This window comes from Astyanax mexicanus, chromosome 3 (assembly GCF_023375975.1).
Source record: "Astyanax mexicanus isolate ESR-SI-001 chromosome 3, AstMex3_surface, whole genome shotgun sequence".
In the NCBI taxonomy this organism is placed as follows: Eukaryota; Metazoa; Chordata; class Actinopteri; order Characiformes; family Acestrorhamphidae; genus Astyanax; species Astyanax mexicanus.
Genome location: NC_064410.1, coordinates 43,677,760 through 43,699,775, shown reverse-complemented (window position 1 = coordinate 43,699,775; position 22,016 = coordinate 43,677,760). Strand labels below are relative to the sequence as shown.

At 39.2% G+C, this 22,016-nt stretch overlaps 2 protein-coding genes across 5 annotated transcripts in view; one reads left to right on the top strand and one right to left on the bottom strand.

Annotated features, from left to right (window-relative positions):
- Positions 1-593: 593 nt before the first annotated feature.
- On the top strand, positions 594-12,655 carry tmem54b (transmembrane protein 54b). Of its 3 annotated transcripts, none has more exons than XM_007249328.4 (6): positions 594-740; positions 4,244-4,434; positions 5,308-5,367; positions 6,982-7,173; positions 9,268-9,399; positions 11,291-12,655. In XM_007249328.4, the coding sequence occupies exons 1-6, from the start codon at positions 728-730 to the stop codon at positions 11,516-11,518; spliced, it is 816 nt and encodes a 271-aa protein (XP_007249390.3). In that variant the 5' UTR covers positions 594-727; the 3' UTR covers positions 11,519-12,655. The 3 variants fall into 3 exon arrangements, with proteins under 3 accessions (XP_007249390.3, XP_049331316.1, XP_007249389.3); XM_049475359.1 differs by having other exon boundaries at positions 4,234-4,434; XM_007249327.4 differs by lacking the exon at positions 594-740 and having other exon boundaries at positions 3,557-4,434.
- Positions 12,656-12,786: 131 nt separating this feature from the next.
- Positions 12,787-22,016, bottom strand: part of hpca (hippocalcin) — a 55,488-nt gene continuing 46,258 nt past the window's right edge. For both annotated transcript variants that reach the window (XM_007249326.4, XM_022683182.2), the window contains exons 4-5: positions 16,472-16,577; positions 12,787-14,851 (exon numbers count right to left, since the gene is read on the bottom strand). In XM_007249326.4, the coding sequence (XP_007249388.1) occupies positions 14,754-14,851; positions 16,472-16,577 (204 nt within the window). In that variant the 3' untranslated portion in view covers positions 12,787-14,753. The remainder of the gene's footprint in view (positions 14,852-16,471; positions 16,578-22,016) is intronic.

Sequence of the window (22,016 nt, the reverse complement as noted above, 5' to 3'; positions counted from 1 at the left end):
ATTTTGTTTTGTTCTTTATTTAATTGTTTAAGTGCACTTTAATTCAATAAAAAGAGAGAAAAAAAATACAAACAAGATAAACACACATGGAGCACCTATGAATTCTGTAAATGTATAAAATGTATCAGGTTGTAGTTGGTTTCTTTTTCGATTTTTATGTTCCACCTTAAATTGTATGCACCATGTTACATTGAATTTAAGGTGGAACGGCACACGCCTTAGCGTTTAAAAAGTCTTATTTCTCCACCTGCGGGAGAACACGTGATATTACCTCAGAAAAGCTGTTTATATTATTATTGTTATAATGTATTTATATCAGTATCCTGAGGCTGTTTCATTAAAAAAAAAAGTTGAACAAAGAATATGTGAATATGTCACCGTGTTTTAATATGAGCCTTTTTACTGATCCTGAATCAGTAGTAGTCTTCACTTACCTGTGAAGAAACCCTGCGGGGGGCGTGGCCTGTGTGGTGACGTCCTCACTCACGATCACATAGAGCTAGAGTTCATAGAGCGAGTCCCTGTCTCTGAACCCGAGTCTACCTGTGAGACTCTGCGCTCTATTAGTGATATATCTGTCTGCATATTGTCTGCTGAATGTGGACTGGAAAAGGAGCCATGTGGAGGTTTGTGTTGGTGTCTGAGTCTCTCTCTCGTCGTTTGGACATTTGGTTATAACTTCACAGGCTGTGAAATGACCTGACTGCTGTTTAAGACGCAGGTGAAGATGGGTAACTCAGGTGAGTGTCTGCAGAAAGGTGTGTACTGCTCATAAAGGCACTGTTTTTTAAGCAGCACGCAGGAGGAGTGATGTGGTTATGGGTGTAACTGGAATTAAGTAGCAGTGTGATTTAGTCACAGGTGCTGCTGCAGTGGGCATTTGGTTAGTATTCTTCTTTAAAGTTCTCCAAAAAGGGAGTTTTTTGAGCTAATACTTTTATAATGCATTCTGTATCATTAAGAGCTTGTTGACCCACTCTCTTTATACTGCTTGGCTTACCTTATTTCAATTATTTTCATCCCTGGTTAGGTGCTGAATGGTATTCAGATAATGGCCATAATGAATGCTGTTTTTTTCACACTTGAGGTTTTGTCATTTTGCGAAATGACTCTTAATGGGTTTCATAAGTAGCTTTCTGAGCAAACGCTGTAATTAACAGTCCCAAAGGCTGTTCTGTTCTCAGAAGTGAAATCTGTTGAGCCTGTAATACCAGAGTGTGTATCCAATGTGTAATGATTAATGGGGGTGACATTTCTGATGTAGCCTTTACCCTGACCACTGTGTATAAGATCAATACTAGGATCAGTGTAAAGTATTGGCTGTTAAGGCCTGGCTTTAGACTCAAAACTCACAGGCATGTTTCTCTTCTGTTATTTGGTGAAAGACAACTTCACTTTACCCTCTGTACGTTTTAATTAAATGTTTTACTTAGAGAAATCTGGTGTGAAATGGACTTGGGGTTTAGTGAAGCATGATAACGAGTATAAACTTTTAATTTACCCCCAGCATTTCGAAATACAGCACTTTTGGACGAAGGTGCCAACAAACTTACAATACTATGGATAGGGGCATAGTGTTGCTTATGCAAAGAAATCGTTACGTTCACACCATTAACAAGCTCAAAGTAGCTCCACACTTCATTAGTAAAATTCTGAGGGTCCTGACATTTAAAATAATGCACTGAGAACTTTAAAAGTGCTTTATACCTTGAGTACCTTGAGGTAGTTCTCTGGGCAGCATGCATTGTAAGCCTGTTTGGAGCATTGGATAAAAATGCTGTATTTTGGGATGCTGGTGGGCAAATGGAGGTTTTCATTTGACAAAAGTTGGAACTTATCATTACCCCTCATACACCCCAAGTCCACCTCACACTAGATTTCTCCTTTAAGCTAGGCCAGACAACCAGAGCCCATATCTACAGTTGTGGTCAAAAGTTTACATACACTTGTAAAAAAACATAATGTTATGGCTGTCTTGAGTTTTCAATAAGTTCTACAACTCTTATTTTTCTGTGATAGAGTGATCGGAACACATACATGTTTGTCACAAAAAACAGTCATAAAATTTGGTTCTTTCATACATTTATTATGGGTCTGCTGAAAATGTCACCAAATCTGCTGGGTCAAAAATATACATACAGCAACAAAATTTGTCAATTTTGGTGATGTAGCGAGTTGTGTCAATCAAATTAGCTTCATGTCATGGCCTCTTCACTTCTTGTAAGTGATTCTGATTGACTACAGCTGTTGACTTCTCATGAGCCCATTTAAATAGGGCTCATTTGACCCAGTGATTAGACTCAGCTACAAAAGCTACAATGGGAAAGTCAAAGGAACTCAGTGTGGATCTGAAAAAGCGAATTATTGACTTGAACAAGTCAGGGAAGTCACTTGGAGCCATTTCAAAGCAGCTACAGGTCCCAAGAGCAACTGTGCAGACAATTATACACAAGTATAAAGTGCATGGAACAGTTGTGTCACTGCCACGATCAGGAAGAAAACGCAAGCTATCACATGCTGCCGAGAGGAGATTGGTCAGGATGGTCAAGAGTCAACCAAGAATCACCAAGAAGCAGGTCTGCAAGGATTTGGAAGCTGATGGAACACAGGTGTCAGTCTCCACAGTCAAGCGTGTTTTACATCGCCATGGACTGAGAGGCTGCCGTGCAAGAAATAAGCCCTTGCTCCAGAAAAGGCACCTTAAGACTCGGCTGAAGTTTGCTGCTGATCACATGGACAAAGATAAAACCTTCTGGAGGAAAGTTCTCTGGTCAGACGAAACAAAAATTGAGCTGTTTGGCCACAACACCCAGCAATATGTTTGGAGGAGAAAAGGTGAGGCCTTTAATCCCAGGAACACCATGCCTACTGTCAAGCATGGTGGTGGTAGTATTATGCTCTGGGGATGTTTTGCTGCCAGTGGAACTGGTTCTTTGCAGAAAGTAAATGGGATAATGAAGAAGGAGGATTACCTCCAAATTCTGCAGGAAAACTTAAAACCATCAGCCCGAAGGTTGGGTCTTGGGCGCAGTTGGGTGTTCCAACAAGACAATGACCCAAAACACACATCAAAAGTGGTAAAGGAATGGCTAAACCAGGCTAGAATTAAGGTTTTAGAATGGCCTTCCCAAAGTCCTGACTTAAACCCCATTGAGAACATGTGGACAGTGCTAAAGAAATGGGTTCATGCAAGAAAACCATCACATTTAGCTGAACTGCACCAATTCTGTCAAGAAGAGTGGTCAAACATTCGACCTGAAGCTTGCCAGGAGCTTGTGGATGGCTACCAAAAGCGCCTAGTTGCCGTGAAAATGGCCAAGGGACATGTAACCAAATACTAATGTTGCTGTATGTATATTTTTGACCCAGCAGATTTGGTGACATTTTCAGCAGACCCATAATAAATTTATGAAAGAACCAAATTTTATGACTGTTTTTTGTGACAAACATGTATGTGTTCCGATCACTCTATCACAGAAAAATAAGAGTTGTAGAACTTATTGAAAACTCAAGACAGCCATAACATTATGTTTTTTTACAAGTGTATGTAAACTTTTGACCACAACTGTATAATGACATAGATCAAGGATCAGGTTGCTACACTCTTCTTTACAGTGACCTTACTGTCTGAAACAGATCCTTCTCTAAAACGCTTAGTGAATACAGCTCTAACTTCTCATACTCTAGTGTTTCTGTTTTGGCAGCTTTTAACCTTTATCAAATTACAGTTTTTTTCTGAAATATGATTTGTGAAGGCTTAGACTCAGCAAACCAGTAAAATCACATTTATTCTAGTTCCAAAGTAAATCAACATGCAGTGTAGACCAAACAGAAGTAGGATTAGCTAAATAGTTATTCTGGTAAACCGTGAGGAGGGGAAAAATCACATTCTGGTCAGTCAGCATCTGTGTGCACACGTGTAGCTATGTGACAAAATCTTTGGCAAGTAACATGGTCACTTTGACCGCTTCACTTTGGCCTTTCTGTAAAAACATTGATGGACTGATCTAAGTGGGCTTTATTATGCTTACATATTTCAATTAATTGAATAAGCATTTTATAAGTATATTGTCACTATTGAACAAAACATCTCCAAAATCATATTTTTTTGAAGAAAAGAAACATAATATATTTTGTTTATTTTTATATAATAGACGTACATTTTAAAGCTGATTGTGTTAAATTGGACCTGGGCTTTTGATGTAAGAGGTAATGTCTGTGTCTGTGTGTGAGTCTCTCATAGGGGTATGCTGTGCAAGTCTGGTGCAGCCCAAGTCTTTAATGAAGGTGGGCCTGTGTCTGGTGTTTGTGGGCCATGTGAACTTCCTGCTGGGTGCGTTGGTACATGGAACAGTATTGAGGCATGTCAGCCTCGGTGCCCAGACCCTGGAGTACAGCGTCTCTAACATCTTGGCTTTAGCAGCTGGTCTTGAGGTGAGATGTGCCAAACTGTTTAGACACTTCCATCATCATATTTCATCTCTAACTAATACTAAATTACTGTTATCTTACAGAAATGAATGATGATGTTTATAATGTAATACATATACAGGGGCTATATCTAATAGAAATATTCAAAAATATGCACTGGTAGGAAAAAAAAATGAATGGCCTGCATGAATGCCATTCACTGATGCTTAGCAATTGTTTTGATTTAATTTAAATCGTTTTGTATTTGATGTGGTTTAGCATGGATGACCTAATATGCTGAAAAGAGTTATTTATATAATAGAAAGAAATGACTGTGCATCAACACTATATGGACAAACAATTGGGGAAACCTGCTTGTTCATTGTTTCCTCTGAAATCAAGAGTATAATATTTGTCTGTAGTCCAGAGAAAACTTGACAAGTTTGTAGAAAATACAGTGAAATAAGCATTAGTAAGGTCATGGTATTCTACCTCATCCCCAACTCATCCCAAAAGTATTTAAACCATTGGTTATTGTTTACTGTGTTTTGGGCTCGATATCCGTGTTTTACAATCTTTTAATCTCAGTGCTGAGGTTTATACCCCTCTTACCTACGTCTAGCATTAGATATGGTGACAATAAGTTCATGTTAATCTGTTCTAGAGAATCCTACTCTAGTGGCAGTACTGCTAGGCAAGCTGTGTGTGTACATTTGCGCATCTGTGTCAGCAGTGGGTAAACTTATGACTGCAGCTTGATTAGCATTATAGACAACCATATTTATTAACGCTCTCTGAGGAAGAAGAATATCGTGCCATATCACTCACCCCTAATCATCAGTGTTTTGTCATATCACCCACCACTATTACTGATTGATTTCTCTCTCCTCTCTGCAGGGAGTAATTGTTGGAATATTGGCTATAGTCTTTTCTAAAAATGAGAAGAGGAAAGCACTGGTAAGTTTATTACTTGCAGCTGCAGTTCTCATCTCACTTATTGAGAAACATATCTCTTTCTGCCTTTCTCCCTCTCCCTCTCACACACTTTTTTTTATTGTCCTCTTGCCTAGTGAATTGTCTAGAGGATCCAGTTTGATTTCAGGCTTTTCTGCCAGCTCACCATGACTCCTCCCCAGTCACATTCTGCTCATTCTGTCTGGCTTCTCAGGTGCATCAGAAATAACAGCCTGAACTCTAGGCCTAGAACAACACTCCTATCTGGGTGAACTGTAGGCTTAATGCCTGTTCACTGCTGTCATTTCCAGTACAGCCAGTTACAAAAATGAATGAGCAATTTGTTCACTTTGAAATGACAGATAGTAAACTTTAAAATTTATAAACAAATATTATAAGTGTTTGAGCATACAAATAAAACTTAATAAATACGTAATAATTTTTCATATCATTCTAGGCTCCAAATTATGCCAGTTTATTGGGTACATAATACAGTGACTTTTGTTTGTCAGTTTGTCCTCTTATCCCCTTTTTTCCAGATTTTTAGCCATAAGCCCTATCTCGGACGGGATTCATTTCTCAGAGGTCGTCTGTAAAAAAATATTTTACAATTCTATTCAGTGATAAAACTCTCTTGCATCCAGACTGCAATTGAAAAAAACAGGAAAGCCAGTGAGTTTTTTGGCTTTCTTGGTCACAACATTGCGTTCAGTAGCTCCTCCTTTTCCACTCGCTGTTGTGTTTATGTAGACCTCTGTGGAAACGTCCGCCCAAAGTGTAATTACGATGTGTGTCAGTGTACAAATAGCAAAACTCAGAGATGTGAGTCCGGACTGGATTAAATTTACTTGAGGAATACAGAGTTCAGCGAAAAACAGTAGTTGATTCAGCCTGTAATTTTCTCAGAGGACGTCTAAGAAAAACACGCACATGGTCGTTCCGGATGGGAATAAAATCACAGAGGACGCCCCATAAAAGAGAAAATTACCCCAAAACCCCCTGAGAAACTAATCCTGTCTGGATAGGGCTATACAGTTACAGTTTATGGTAAGCTAATTGTATGGGCACAATATTTTAAGCTCAGGGGTGTGCAATCTTACCCATAAAAGATAATTGTGGGTGCAGGTTTTTACATTCACAACAAGGCAGGAGCATATGTTAAATATTTAAAGACAGAGACCACCTGATTAAAGCAGTGGAATCAGGTGAGCTTCAGCATGTTTTAAATGTACAGGTGCAGCCTCATGTGGCCCTTTGCAGATCAGGTACAGCCTTTGGGTACTTGATACACTCCTATCTTATGTCCTATGCTTTTTCTTAGTTTTTTTTTTAAAAAGAAACATTTTTGAGACTTTGCCAAATATTCTGTACCTTTTTCCTGAACATGGGTTAAGCCTAGTTCAGGACTATAAGGACTATACATTTCTTTGTGAAGAGAGGTTTAGCTCAGGAATAGGCTTAATTCCCTGTGCAGGAAACTGGTCCTATAGCTTTGTGTCTGTTTCTGATGATGTTGCCTCCCTCTTGTGGTGAAATGTATGTGAGTGCAGAGTGAAGCTTTTGGCAAGTAAATTGCTTCCTGTGTGTTGAGATGTAGTCTCTGTGCTGTTTGTCCAGACATGGTCTCTGTGCGTGCTGAGTGCAGTAGGTGTTCTGCTGGCTGCAGCCTCAGCCATTGGCCTGCTGTTCGCCCTGGTGTGGGCCATCGTTCATGGAAGCAAAGGCCTCCTCCTCCAGTGTAACCTTCCAGATGGCATGAGCTACTTCAGCATCACAGACGAGTGTCCCTTTGACCCCACCCGTATTTATGTGAGTAATCAAGAGGAGCTGACTTGTTAGTAATGCTCTGATAGCAGAGTTAAATTACACAGAACACATTATTTTATCCTAAGTAATTTTCTAGAGCATTTCTATTGGCCTAGTTTTAATTACAATATTACATATTGTACACAATGTAAGGAATAACTGACATTCATCTCATGTTAAAATATAAAAAAATGTTTTGTTAATCAGAATGCATTAATATGGATATCAATCAGCATTATGGCTGAGTTGCTGTGGTTTTAAATTTCTTGTTTAAAAATACCACTCACACTTTATCTAGAATATTAACCACCGTAAAATAAAAATTAACCAATTAAATTATTGCAACTGTAGCTCTATTACAGTACCACCATGGAATTCAGTGAGCTTCTTAAAAACACCTATTTTTTCAGTAAGGTTAGTAAAAGCAGACTGAATGGAAGTTGCTGAATTTAACACACTTTATCTTGCACTTGGATTAAATGAAACAGCTGAATTTAGTTATTAAAATATTTTTGTCTATACATTCTAAACAGTTTTTAAATAAAAAAAACAACAGGTGAATGTACATGTCTTGCCAAGAGACACTTATTGGTGCGTTTGCCCATCCATAGAATGAAACCATTATAAGGCGGTGTTGCTATTCAATATGCAACACCAACCATACTGTGTAAATGTCATCCTTGACAACCAACATAATGCGTGATATTTCAGTATTTAGTGAGTCCACCTTAATTATAGCTTCTATATAATTTTCACTTTGAAGCATTTTCTAATTCTTACCATCCAAACACATTCAGTGATGTTGAGAGCTGGAGATCTCAGTTCACAGCTGTTCTGAGCAGCTTCGGCAGTTTGACATGGAAATATATACTCTGTATATAATAACTGATGTATTGTATGGTTTGGATTTCTGCATTGTGTGTGAGCGGGTTGTAATTTAAAGGTGAGCTGCCACAGTGGAGTTGTACAATTTCACACTGGAGGGATTTGTGTCCTGATGCTCTCTGTATTTATTTATTTTTTTAGGTGGGCGGAGCTACCGTAGTTATGTGTTCTTGGCTTTCGCTGCTGTTACAGCTGTTAGCCACTGTTAAGCACTCAGACGTCACACTCGCTCCCCATCAGGCCTGCTAATATCACAGATAAAACTCTGTTATGTAATCCTGTGTGGTTTGCGGGGATTCGTTGTGTCCGTTGATGATCCCTCAGCAGAACAGTGGAACACACTGGGAGATGTGTGAACTGTTCCCTTTCTAGCCCTCTCACTCATATGCTCTCTTTCTTTTCATCTATCTCCCTCTTTCTTACTCTCACACCCTCTATCTGCTCCTCTTCTGTCTCAGATTGCTTTTGATCTATTACTCACTCGCTCTATTTCCTTTAATTTTTCACCTTTTTTCTTTCTGCTTCCCTTCTCTCTTACTTTTTAGTTTCTATGCTCTTTTATTCTTTCCATTTTACATCAATTTCTTTCTCCCTGATTTTTGTCACTTTCTCTCACTTTTCTTTCTCCCTGCCCTTTCTAGTTCCTTATATCTAGTTCCCGCTTTTTATTTTTCTTCCATCTTTCTGCTCTTTCTCACTTTTACAGTTTTGTAATGCTCTCCCAGTTTACTCGTTTTTTAATCTTCCTTTCTCTCTCTTTTTTCTTTCCTTCTGTTTTTGCCGTCATCTTTTACTTATTTTTTCAGTCTATGTTCTCTGTCTCTCTCTCTCTCTCTCTCTCTCTCTCTCTCTCTCTCTCTCTCTCTCTCACCTCCCATAAGGCAGTAGTTTTATTATGTGCTCAGTGCAGTGGGGGAGCTGTGTGTGCTGCTGTGTTTTTCTCTCATAAAGGTTTTTTTTTTTTTTTTTTTTTTGAAGAGGCTCTTGAGATTAGTGTGAGATGGTGTGCTCTCCTCCTCGCTGACCACGGCTTCATAACCAGGCAGGCTGGGGAGAGCTGATTGGTCACAGTGTTGCAGTACAGCTGGAATGCTTGACAGCACATTATTGGCCACTCTCCATCAAGGCTCCATCCAACTGTCATGTCTCTAAGCAGTTCTGTCTCTCTCTCTCTGTCTGTCTTTCTGTCTCTCTCTCTCTCGTTTCTCTCAGAGTACCACTCTGATCCTGTGGGTGCCGTTGATCTTCATGAGTGTGGTGGAGGTGGTGTTTGCAGGCCGCTGCCTCGCTGTCTGCATCAGCTTCATCCGCCGCAGACCGGTACCACAGTATGAACGCAGATCGGTGTGTGCTGCTATTATCTTTAAAAAAAAAAAAAAAACTTTTGTATTTTTTGGATATATTTTAAACATATTGGCATTAAGGATAAATTATGTGTTTGGTTTATGCTAAACATGTTTTTAAATTATTTTGCATTCCATTAACCTTAGAAGTCACATGTCAGAGCTGGAAATGAGGTCACACTCGTGTTAACATTTTATTTAATCTTTCAGATAATTATACAGCGCTGAAAAAAAATAAGAGACCACTTAATGCACATTTCTTTTAGAAGTGGCATAAAGTTATCCAAAAGCAGTGTGTAAGACTGGTGGAGGAGAACATGCCAAGATGCATGAAAACAGTGATAAAAATCAGGGTTATTCCACCAAGTATTGATTTCTGAACTCTTAAAACTTTATGAATATTAACATGTTTTCTTTGTATTATTTGAGGTCTGAAAGCTCTGCATCTTTTTTGTTATTTCAGCCATTTCTCATTTTCTGCAAATCAATGCAAATACAATTTTATTTGGAATTTGGGAGGAATGTTGTCTGCAGGTTATAGAATAAAACAACAATGTTCCTTTAACTCAAACATAAACATATTAATAGCAAAATTAGAGAAACTGATTGAGAAACTGAAGTGGTCCAGAGCTGTTTATTATTCTAAAACCAAAAATGTCCATCTGATTTAATGACCTATGCATAGACAGAAGTGATAATAAACTGTGTAATGCTACTGATTTTACTACTGCTCATGTCATGTTCCAAGCCATTTTGGATTTTAAAGTTGGTTTGATTAAGCACTCCAGACATTCTGAGTAGTAAATCTGACATCCCAGTTCAGTGAGAAAACTGCATAATTCATTCAGCTGTCTCAGGCACACTGTTCCCAAAGTCCTGGTCCTTGTCTAGGTGTTCTCCGGCAAACTTAAATCACGCTTTTTTGGCAGCATGGCTTACACACCTCCTAATCAAACACTGTACAGTCTCTTTCTGACTTCAGCTATGGCTACAAAAGCTACGTTTAGGAACTGTGGTAAAATATTTTGACACATTTGTACATTATTTTGCAAACCGTAGAATGGTGGATTTTGACTTGAGACTTAAAGTCTGAGATTTTTTTTTTAAATCCCTTCCCAGACTCATCCTTAAGAGAGCTCTAAATGTTAGTCATTTAAAGTAGTAATAAATGGGCAGTATCCTAACTTTTTTTGAAAATTGAATGTTATGTTCTGTTTACAATGAGTTTCTTCCTTTTTAAGTATTTATTTACCCTCCATTTCTTAATCCTGTTCAAATGTCCATATCATCACTGTCCAGTGAAAAAACAAGAATCTCTATTTTTGTCGATTTTTATTTTACTACATGATTTAAACACCAACTGTCCCTTACACTGTATCTCAAACTTTTGATGGACCAATAGAAATTCTCGAAGATTATCTGAAATAAGCTCTTAACTTTGACTTCCACTGAGAATTTGGAAGGGTTTCTCTTTCTACTGTAAGTTGCTGTTATGTGCAGATATGTTTTTCACTAGACAGCAAGGATATGTTTTAAATATATGTTCATATATCTAATTTACATATTTTCATGGGTTGTCCTAATTTTTTCACCACAGTTTAGTACATTATTGTAATAAAATCCCAAAGCCATTAAAGCATGAGATCAGAGATTTACACTCTTGCTTTATATAAAAAGGGTGCAACATGTGACATGTGATGACTCACATTATCCCCTATAGTGTGTGTTTGTGAAAGAGAAAGAAAAGTGTAGATTCTGGCACATGTATGACTCACCCGTGGGTCCTCCTGTGTAAATGTGTGTGTGTGTGTAAGTTCGTACGTGGACATGATGGATGACTCATACTGCAGCAGGACTGTAAGGTTGTGTGTGTGTGTTTGTACTTTTTTCAGGTGAAGACCCTCCGAGCAGCTGAGCCCCTAGTCCTCCCCTGCCATGCCCCCCCACCTCACCGTTACCAGGGCGACGGAGAGGCGAGGTTGCCGGAGCGACCCCCAGAACAGCATGAGCTGCTGCGCACGTCACACGGACCGTACAGCTCCACCCGCTCTGCCCCAGCCCGGCCGTCCCCCGCCCGCTTTGACCGGGCCCAGCTCAACAGGGCCAGCTTCTGGATCTAATTACAGGCCTCACTGCTGCTCTGGCCAAACTCAGGCCCTGCTGGAATGAAGGTCAATTACGCAAGTCTGCAGTGGACGCATTCCCCAGCAGTTTACAGACTGACGGGACACGCAACCCGTGTCCGCTGGTTTACCTTTAATATGAACACACTGCTAACAGCACTTTTTTGCTGTCGCAATGCATTCCGGAGGGTGAAAAGTGCCTGGACTCTGACTTGATGCCTACCAACAGTAGTGCCACTGCTTGCTTTTGTATGTGCATGTCTTTGTTGTGTGTGTGTGTAAGTTTGTACAAGTGTGTAGCTGAAAATATTCTTAATGGTTGAATTAAAGGAAACCAATAGGTGATGTTTAGCCTACCTCTTCCCTGATGCCTCTGAAAGGAAATTGCACAAAATTAAAAAAAAAATCTGAAAACAAAGTGGTTTGATATGAAATGCAAAATAAAAAAAAAGGTTAAATCTGAAAATCGAACACATTTAATTTTTTTTCTTTAAAACACTGCATGTACCTCTCCACCTCGACATGTTTTGTTTTAAAAGCATAAATTTAGGACCAAAATTTGGTTAAGTTACTTATTAACACCTTGAAACAATGTCTCACGCAGTGTAGACCGTATAACTCTGTTATACTGTCTGTGATGAACAATGGTATGCCAAAAGTCATAGCACAGAAACTGCTGTTGTATATGATTATTTTCCATGTCCTCCTACAGAAGCCAAGAAACACTTCACTGATTTGCTTGCCTGTTCACAAGGACAATTCTAAGCATGTACCAATGGCTGTGATCATTACGATCCACTGTGCTGTTCAGTGTGGATAGTAATGCTTGTATTCTAATGGTGTATATGTTGTGTGCCTACATTCATATTTTTCAAAGAATTTAAGTTGTTATTTCAGCAGGAATTTTGAAAATCTGTGGAATTCTTCTTTTACTGTGGTTGAATGGTATTTATGGGCATAGTAGTTCCTTGTGAACAAAACAACCTATTTATTTTATCGTAACACATTTTTTGCCTTTAGTTTTGACTGAAAGGTTCACAGCTGTAATTTAAAACATTAATAAATTAAAATAAATGATAGCGCATTTGTGAATGTTGTTTTTTACGTCTAATAAAGCTTTTTCCTTACCTTGTACTTTTTTTTTAGCATGAGATGTTGCCACATAAACCAGTTCAACAGGATACTAACAAAACTCAACACTGACAATAGTAAAGATCAAGCAGTTTGTGACACTAGGTCATCATGTAAACCACTCTGAGACAAGGTTTTAAACACATAAGTATATTTGTCATTATCAGTATCAGCAAAGGGGGGGACAATCATGACGTCCTCGCATGAGGTTTCCATGCAACATAAAAGAGAGGGACATGGGGTTGCCATAAGGGTGCAGTCATATATATTATATGTATATCGTCTTAGTACAAATATGGAAGCGATGAGATGCTGAGATACTAAGAGCTGTAGTGCGAGAAAAGGTGGGACAGTGTTGATATTAGAGCTGCAGGGACTGAAGCTCCATTACTGTGTGCGCACAAAGGGCAGGAGAAGAGTGACTGAAGGATTGAAATAGTGTGTGTGGGGGGGGGGGGGGACTGGTGTGCATGAGGGGATATGCTCTCGGACGTTGATGCACGAGATAGAAAGATGAAAGCAGTGATATATTTTTGTACACTCCTTCAGTCAAGAGTGGAAACAAGCCCTTAGTGCTGTCGTGCGATACCTCTGATACCTCTCCTCTTGGATTACAGATGCAATTTGGCTTGTGGGTGGGATGTGAAATCCTGAATCACTGGGCTGTACATTCCTTCTGTGTTGTACGATAAAGATTATGAAATTACAAACAGATCTTTTGCGAGTACCTTTTGCAAAATTCAGAGTATTACGTGGTGCAGAGGAAATTGCCACTTAGAACAGGGGTTCAAAAAACACAGCATTACCTTAAAAACGTACCGTAGTTTTTAACGACACAAAGTGGTACTATAAAGTTAACGCGCATACAAACACACCCATTCGCACATCCACACACGCACATACATGCACTGAAAACATGCGTACGCCACACTCACATTCTCACGCGTGCATACGCACAAAGCGCCTCAGATCATATGTGCTACAAGCATCTGATTCCAGAACACAATGGAATGTATCCCCTGATGCGAATGTGTCACAATGCTTGGCCAAGCCGTCAGCTTATAACAGTTCACCGCAGACGCCGGATAGAGCTTCAAGTCTCTCTAATATCTCTGTCCAGCAGTAACAAAATAAGACCTTCACAGCAAAATCAGCAGCGGTTAACTCCCACCGGCCCGGAGAGAATCAAGCACTGATGATTTCACAGATTTGTTCAAATAACAACTCAAGAAAAAATGCAAAAAAATAAATAAAGAACATATGGAGTAAACAATACATGTACATATGTACAAAAAAATTCAAATCAAAATCAACAAAATAAAACAAAACAAAACAATGGGATGTTCAGCCTTCTCTTAACAAAAGAAAGATCATAAGCGCCATAGAAACAACATCAGAAACAAATCCCAACTCTCAGTCCATCAGTTTGCATCTACTGGAGGCTACGGATTTGAATACTTCCTTAAGCTACACAATACTGTCTTTGAATGCAAGTGAGTAAAAATACATCTACAGTCGCCTTTTCTCTAATATGTCCTATACGTATTTATACTGTATATACACATCAGTATGGATATAAAAAGGAGAACTGTGACATCAGAGAACAAAAAAAAGAAAAAGAAAAAAGAGCAGACATATCAAACACGAAAGGTGGAGTGAGGAGAAGGGAGGGCAGTGGTGAAGGGAGGGGTGAGGCTGGGCAGGAGTGGTGGTGGTAGTGGTGGTGGTCATGGTGGAGGGGGCGTGGTGGAATAGCTGGTGGAGGGGCATGCATGCACAATTCCCAGGGAACAGTCCCTCCCAAAAACCAGGAGCCTGGAGCAGGGTCAGTAGCGGGGCTGTGAGCCGAGCGCTCCACGGGCCTCCACAGAGACACGGACAGACGCAGCGCAGCAGACACGAGACGTCGTTTGCAGGTGTTGCCTTTTTGTTCTTCAGATGTATGCGTGTCCTTTTTCAAAAGAAAAAAAAAAAACTGAAAGGAAAACTGATGCACTTTTTTTTCTCTTTAAACTCATCCATCCGGAACACTAATAACAATAAGAGACGACGACCTTCATGCATTGAGCGTCTGCTCCTCTGGGGTGGGGTACGGGGGGACTTAGAACTGCGAGGCACTGCTGGGGTCGCACTGCAGTAGCCGCACAATGGAGGGGTCACTTTTGGCACCTTTTATGAACTCCTCCAAAGAGAGCTTACCTGGAAAGTGGTGGCAGAAAGAACGAGCAAGGTTTAAGAAAAGGACCCTCAAAAATGTAACTTTTCAGATGTGTAGCTGTATATACAAAAATAACAATTTTTTTATTAAACTCAAACTGCAGTGTGTAATTAACCACCATAGTTATTCTTACTTTTGAATTTTGTTGTTTAGGCTAATCTACAGTTTGGCTGAGTGGAGCTAAATCATTTAAAATTAAATCACCTCAGTGACACCAACCATGGATGTTAAACATAGTTTCAAACTAAGATTAGTTTTAAATGTGTTTTTAAAGGAGAAATCCGGTGTGAAATGGACTTGGGGTGTAGTGAAACATGATATCGATCACAAACCCTTGTCGAATAGCCCATCTCCGTTTTGCCTCAGCATTGCTCCCAACAGGCTTACAATGTTAGCGAAAGGGGCATAGCATTGCCCATGCAAATACATCACTATTTTTACACCACAGTAGCTCCACACTTCATTGGTAGAATTACTCTGAATAAATAAGTAAGATAGGGGAACAGACTGCAAAATGAATTTAGTGGATATGCATGAATATTGTAGAGATATTTTCATCAACAGCTGTAAGTCATGCATTTCCACTAAAGTAAATTTGTAGGCTGTTCTATTCTACCTATTCATTAGTGCTTATCATTGTGACTTAATTTTAAGATGGCACCACCCAGATATCTAACTCAAGGTACTGTGTGTATAAACAGTGTCTTTTAATAAACTACCTGTGTGCTACTGTGAGCCTTGATGCCTCTATCACTTGCATTTTAAGCCTGTTTGGAGCGTTGGCTAAAAGAGCTGTATTTCAGATTTCTGAAGAAAAACTAAGTCTGGCTATTTGACAAAATCATGGTATCGTGTTTCACTACACCCCAAGTCCATCCCATTTTACACCAGATTTCTCCTTTAACTTTTTCTTTAGTTTGATCGAAATGTAAAATGCTCCATAATGAAATACACCAACTGCACTTTAACTGTTGAAACAGTATACTTCCTGAACATACTGGGTGTCCAGTGGAACAATCCACTTTAGTTCTGGTCTTTTAGGCTGAGCTGTAAACTTAATGAAGTTGACCTAACATGCTTAATCTTAAAGAATGGGTACAGCTAACTATTGAAAAGGCGAGCCTTGCTCCACTTCTGGCCTATACTGCAGTTGCAAATTTATCAACATGGCAGACATTTTTAAGGTAATTTATTTTGAACATAAGCAAATGGAACTAAGCCTGGATCTGTGATTTCTATGGCCGCTGGCTGAAACATTAACAGAATTGATGTCTGGGCTGTATCTGTACTTTTAATTTGTGTAGCCAATAAAGTACACTAGTTGACAACCTGTGAGACACAGGTTCACAGATATGTGGGATGGCTGGATTAATTTTACAGGATTCTACACAAATATAGCCCAGTGTTATGTAGTTCTCATCAGTGTTCCCATGCAGCTCTACCAAAGTTACATAGTGCAGTAGCAGCAATCTGGCCTGGAGTGGCAATTACTACTACAGAACAGTGCAGCATCCACATGATTAAGAATCTGATAATTTAGGGTAAAATTGCTACATAATGTTTTTTTTTTTACATTTTTAATATGTTTAATGATGCTTTACCATCATTGTTCAAGTCCATTTGTCTGAAGATCTTATCTGTCCTCTTCTCCGGTGTGGACTCATCCTCAGGCATTTTCATCACCGACGACACCATCTTATAGATGGCCTGTGACATAGGAGCAAGAGAGCATGATTAAGTTGAGAAGAGCAGTAACGTCATTAGTATTCCATCCCTATTTAGAGCCTCATCAGATTCTGCACAGTAGAGCCATCTGCTTGGCGCTCAGGACTGATGAGACCTCCCATCATCTCACTACTACAATGTGGCTTGGTATAAACCACAGAATGAACTGCTCTAATTGGAAGAGAGCAATTTACAATCCCATGCAGACTACAGGTATTAGTTGTAATTGAGCCTGTGCTTCATTTATGATATAATATAGTGGGTGCTACAGTCGAGTGGTCCTCTGGTAGCAATGCCCGTCCACCCGCCACCTCACCCCCAGTTACAGCAGTGCCCAGAGTAAAACATGAAACAGTTCTGCAATCTCCGCTCGCCAGCCATCCGTAACGTGCATGAGCCCGCGCGTATAATCCCGCCGTTCTGCACACTGGGATAAATCCTGGTTAAATTTAACTTGCTAATCCACGAGGGGAACAGCACCGGGGCCACTGTTATCATCATCCCCCACTCCGTCTCCACCAATCTCCCCTCAATGGGGTTGTTGGTTAGGGGGCTTCACTCATGACAGAGCTTTCAGAGCTAGTTTGACTGCAGCTGAGCACGAGCCGTGCACTCTAAGCACATGCAAATAGTGCTCTCTGTCTCAAGGGGACGGCTAAAAAGAGCGAGCTTCTGGCCCAGCACTCCAGAAGAAAGTGCTGGGGTACGCAGAAGCTTTGGCCAGCAGGGGTCAGAGACATTCAGCCCTACACTCCAGTGCACTCGCACATGTACAGCTCTGGAAAAAATGAAGAGACCACTTCAGTTTCTGAATCAGTTTCTCTGATTTTGCTATTTATAGGTATGCGTTTGAGTAAAATGAACACTGTGTTTTTAGTCTATGAACTACGGACAACATTTATCTGCATCAAAGATCAAAGGCGCAGAGCTTTCAGACCTCAAATAATGCAAAGAGAACAAGTTCATATTCATTAAGTTTTAGGAGTTCAGAAATCAAGATTTGGTGGAATAACCCTGGTTTTTAATCACAGTTTTAATGCATGGCATGTTCTCCTCCACCAGTCTTACACACTGCTTTTGGATAAATTTATGCCACTTATGGTCCAAAAATTCAAGCAGTTCAGCTTGGTTTGATGACTTGTGATCATCCATCTTCCACTTGATTATATATTTCAGTGGTTTTCAATTTGGTAAAATCAAAGAAACTCATATTTTTTAAGTGCGCTCTATTTTTTTTCCCAGAGCTGTACATCCACATATGCCTTCTTATCCAGAGCTACTAAACAAAATCCAAATAAAGTCCACTTTATTGGAGTTATGCCAAGCAAGACCAGGGTATCTGCAGGTATGAGGTATTTAAAAATATTTTTACGAATATTAAAACCACTAAAGAAAAAGACAAAATTAAGATCACTTTTGCAAAAACAAAATGAGTAAAACATAAAACAAAAGGGGCCATATCCTACACCCTGTGCAAAGCACGTTGCTCATTGCTATCTTACACCCCGCCAACAGTCTGTTTTTACTCCTTGTGCCTCTGTCATAAAAACAGTGACAGAATGTCATGTCTGTGTGCACTGTGTTAGAAAGCTCAGCGTTTCAGGGCTCAGTGTTAAAGCAGCATCACACTGCACAGATAGACGAGCTGGAACACAGAATCTTCTCGCTATATTTACTTTCTTACTCAAGCGCCAGACAGCTCTGACCAATCAGAGGACACAGCGTGCTCTTGTGGTTTATTGGTGCACATTTTGGTGCATTTTATTTTGTGCCTGTGTGAAAACAAACCAAACAGAAGGAGAAAACGCTTCAAGTAAACTCATCAACTGATCCGGACCAAAGACACGAACTACAGGTGTGAAAACGCCCTAAGCTTAACATGTGATTCCTGTATAAACTGACAAATAGAGTCCAGTGCAAAATTGGGGTTGTCCAACCAATTTTTTTACTATGTTTAAAGGTGCTATCACTATAAGCTGAGAGAGTCGCACGCTTCTCGCCATCAGCAGCTGGAGTCTTAGAGAACAAAATAAGCCAGGCTCTCTCAGGGAATGGGTAGATATCTTTCTCTCTTTCTGTTCACATCACTCCTAAAGTAATGTTGGTCAGCACATGCTTCTGTTAGCCAATGTATCAGAGCGGGATCTCTGCGCTTTTCTCTGAGTGCACTAGATACACAGGGACGCTACAGGAGTTTGAAAAGATTTGGTGTCTGACTTCACAGGTTTCAGAGAAGACATGTGCTAGTCTTCATTCTCCTAGTAATGGGGAGCATCAATGGTGATAGGATGAAATCATATGAACCGGGATGGGGTAATTGGCCTTTCTAATTTGGAGGAAAATGGGGTAAAAAAAAAGACTTTTCCACTTGCCTACAGTATTGTATTATTATCTGCCATTAAATCAGTAATCAGGCTATCTAGCTAATTTGCATAATATCTGAATTGTATGTAATATCTTAAAACAAGTAAAGGCTTCTGGTAAAAAAACTTTACAATAAATGTCACAATTAACAGTACTAGCAACAGTAATTAACACTGTTAATTAACAATGGGTTAATTGGTTAAATGGTTAAGTAATGTCTCAACTATTTATTAACTGACACTAGTTTAGACATCTTTAAACATAACTCATTTTAATGCTTAAGAATTTTATGAATAATAAAGACAATTAGTTAAACAGTTTGCGATGATTAATAATGTCTCAACTACTTTCAAGTAATAATTAGTTGACACATTATGTCGTAAGTACTCTTAATAAATATAGCCTTATTGAAAAGTGCTACCAGGCTTTTTAAAGATTCACAGACACCCTAATTTGCATGCAGAACAATTCTTGTAAGTTTTCAATAGTGATGGATTTATCATGAAAAGCCATCTGGCCTTAAGACGATAACAATTACGAAGTGTATATGTGTGTGAGCATGTGTGTGTTTGTGGTATCAGCCCATCTGGAATAAACATATGGTCATCTCAGGCTAACTGCATTAACTGCATTTCTAAGAATTGACCGAGCTCATCTATAACTGAGCAACCTGCATATTCAACATCTGCAGATTGGAGATTACTCAACAGATTCAGGGCACATGCCACTCACCGGATGAGCAACAGTCCAGGATTTTACCACACGGTTAAGCAATGTGTACAACACAGAGGTGTGGGGTTGTAATTGAGTGCTAACTGCATGCAGGATTTGGTAAATCAAAACTATTAAGAAAGTGGGAAGCTGCAGTGAATAAAATAATATATAAAATCATTAGAGCTTAATAAAGAGGCACAAGGGCTTGTTTTTGAGTAAAATTGTATTGTTATTGTTTATTTTTATGTCTTTACACTTGCTCATTCATTGCTGCTATTGAAAGCAAGGCTATTAAAATAAGAGTTTATCCTGCCTCTGTTGGATTAATTGTCTCTACTGTTCAGAGAAGGCTTTCTAATAGACTTAGTGAAATCCTTTAGCATTGCTGAAGGGATTTGATTGCAGCCAGAGTGTCGGATGATCACTACCTCACCGGCAAAAAAATGCCTTGAGGACCATCATTTAGAAGTATCACAGCTGGGGGGGGGAGGAGGGCTTTATACCCTTTTCCTTGCCCACATTTGGCTATTTGGCATTGGGCATGGTGTCGAAAGGTTAATGTATATGCTCCAGAGAGTCCTATTCTATTGGCAATACTCCTGGACAGGGACTAGACTGTAAGCTGTATGTGTGTGCATTTGCACATCTTTGTAAGTAACAGGTGCCATTTTAAGTAGCTAAATGCATTAATTGTAAGAACTGTGCACAAGCATTTGTTAAATGTTGTTTAAATAAATGCTATTTTTTTTTTATCAGTGATCTGATTGCTTGCTCTGAGGATCATTTGCATATTTCACAAAGCAGATTGTTGTGGGATGTGGGATGTTCCCATAGCAAGCCACTTCCCACATCCCTGATGATGAAAGCAATTTATGACAAGAATTGGGACTTGACTTTTGAAACGTCAATTTATTGTAGCTGTGAGTCCAGGACAGCGTAAATGACCTCACTCTATTTGAGTGGACAGGGTGGCCCTTCCACGGCCTCCATTACTTAGCTTAATGCTAGCTAACACTTGCTATCTGTTAGCTAAAAAAAACACTGAGTGCATTTTCAGCTACATTTAAAAATGTGTTCCTGATTGGATTTCTGCAGTTATCACATTATTCAAGTACTAAGATTTTTTTGGATCATAGTAAAATCTAACATTAGATTAGGAAATACAATAAAGAGAACATAATTTTAACTCAGTAATCATATCTCTTAGTGCATGTAAACTCTTAACTGGAATACTCAGCTGCCCAAAGGCATATACTGTATACTGCTGAGACCACTTAAAAATGATGAGTTTCTTTGATTTTACCAAATTGAAAACCTCTGGAATATAATTAAGAGGAAGATGGATGATCACAAGCCATCAAACCAAGCTGCTTGAATTTTTACACCAGGAGTGGCATAAAGTTATCCAAAAGCAGTGTGTAAGACTGGAGGAGGAGAACATGCCAAGATGCATTATTCCACCAAATATTGATTTAATAGCAAAATCAGAGAAACTGATTCAGAAACTGAAGTTGAGCTGTAACTAACCAAGTAGATAGTGACTGTTGGTCTCTTAAATCTACTATTCTATTAGTAGTATCCAGTGGCGGATGCTGGTCTTTCAAGGAGGGGAAGCTCAATTTCGGCCTACATCTTAACATATGTAGTTTTATTTATACGTAAATTCTACTCTCCCTGAGATGTTTTTTTTTTTGTAAACAAAAGGCATTATTTTCAAGTTTTCACTACACAACAAAAAGGTACCCATTCTTTACATTGAACAATTACATAAAAAAAGACGCTATGATATGAATAAACATTAAATGATCAGTAAAAAAAAACATTACGCAAAAATCTTTAAAGTTGGTAAAGAAAAAAAATGCAGGTAAATTTATTTGCTTTTTGGACAGTTTTAATTTCCTTAAATAATCCCTTTATTAATTAAAATTATTTAAATTATTTTTAATAATAACACAATACTTAATACTGGCCCCTGTTAATTTATGTCCTGAGATAGTTTCATCAAGAGGAATGGCCATCAGTACATTTTATTTGTTACAGCACTTCCAGTCAGCCAGCTCACTTTATCATACCAGAACAGCTGAAAATACCTGTTACTTTTCCCCGCCTTTTTACACCAAATTAATCTGAGCAGTTGATCTGCCCTGCTGTTTAACTCTAAGTTTTTCTTCGTAAGGAAGACTATCAAATGGATTTTTTACACTAAAAGATCGCTCATTTCGCTGTCAATCAAAAAGGGACTCCGCCTCAGACAGATCATCCAATCATGCAGAAGCTGAGCGTCCAGGCCGGCCGAGGCCAGCCCACTACTCCATAGACCCCCAGAGACGCTGAGCGTCCGAT

Coding starts and splice junctions, on each gene's coding strand:
- tmem54b (XM_007249327.4), top strand. CDS start 4,213: ATGTCTGTGTCTGTGTGTGAGTCTCTCATAGGGGTATGCTGTGCAAGT. Junction 7,174..9,267: donor TTGACCCCACCCGTATTTAT/GTGAGTAATCAA, acceptor CGTTTCTCTCAG/AGTACCACTCTGATCCTGTG. Junction 9,400..11,290: donor CACAGTATGAACGCAGATCG/GTGTGTGCTGCT, acceptor TACTTTTTTCAG/GTGAAGACCCTCCGAGCAGC.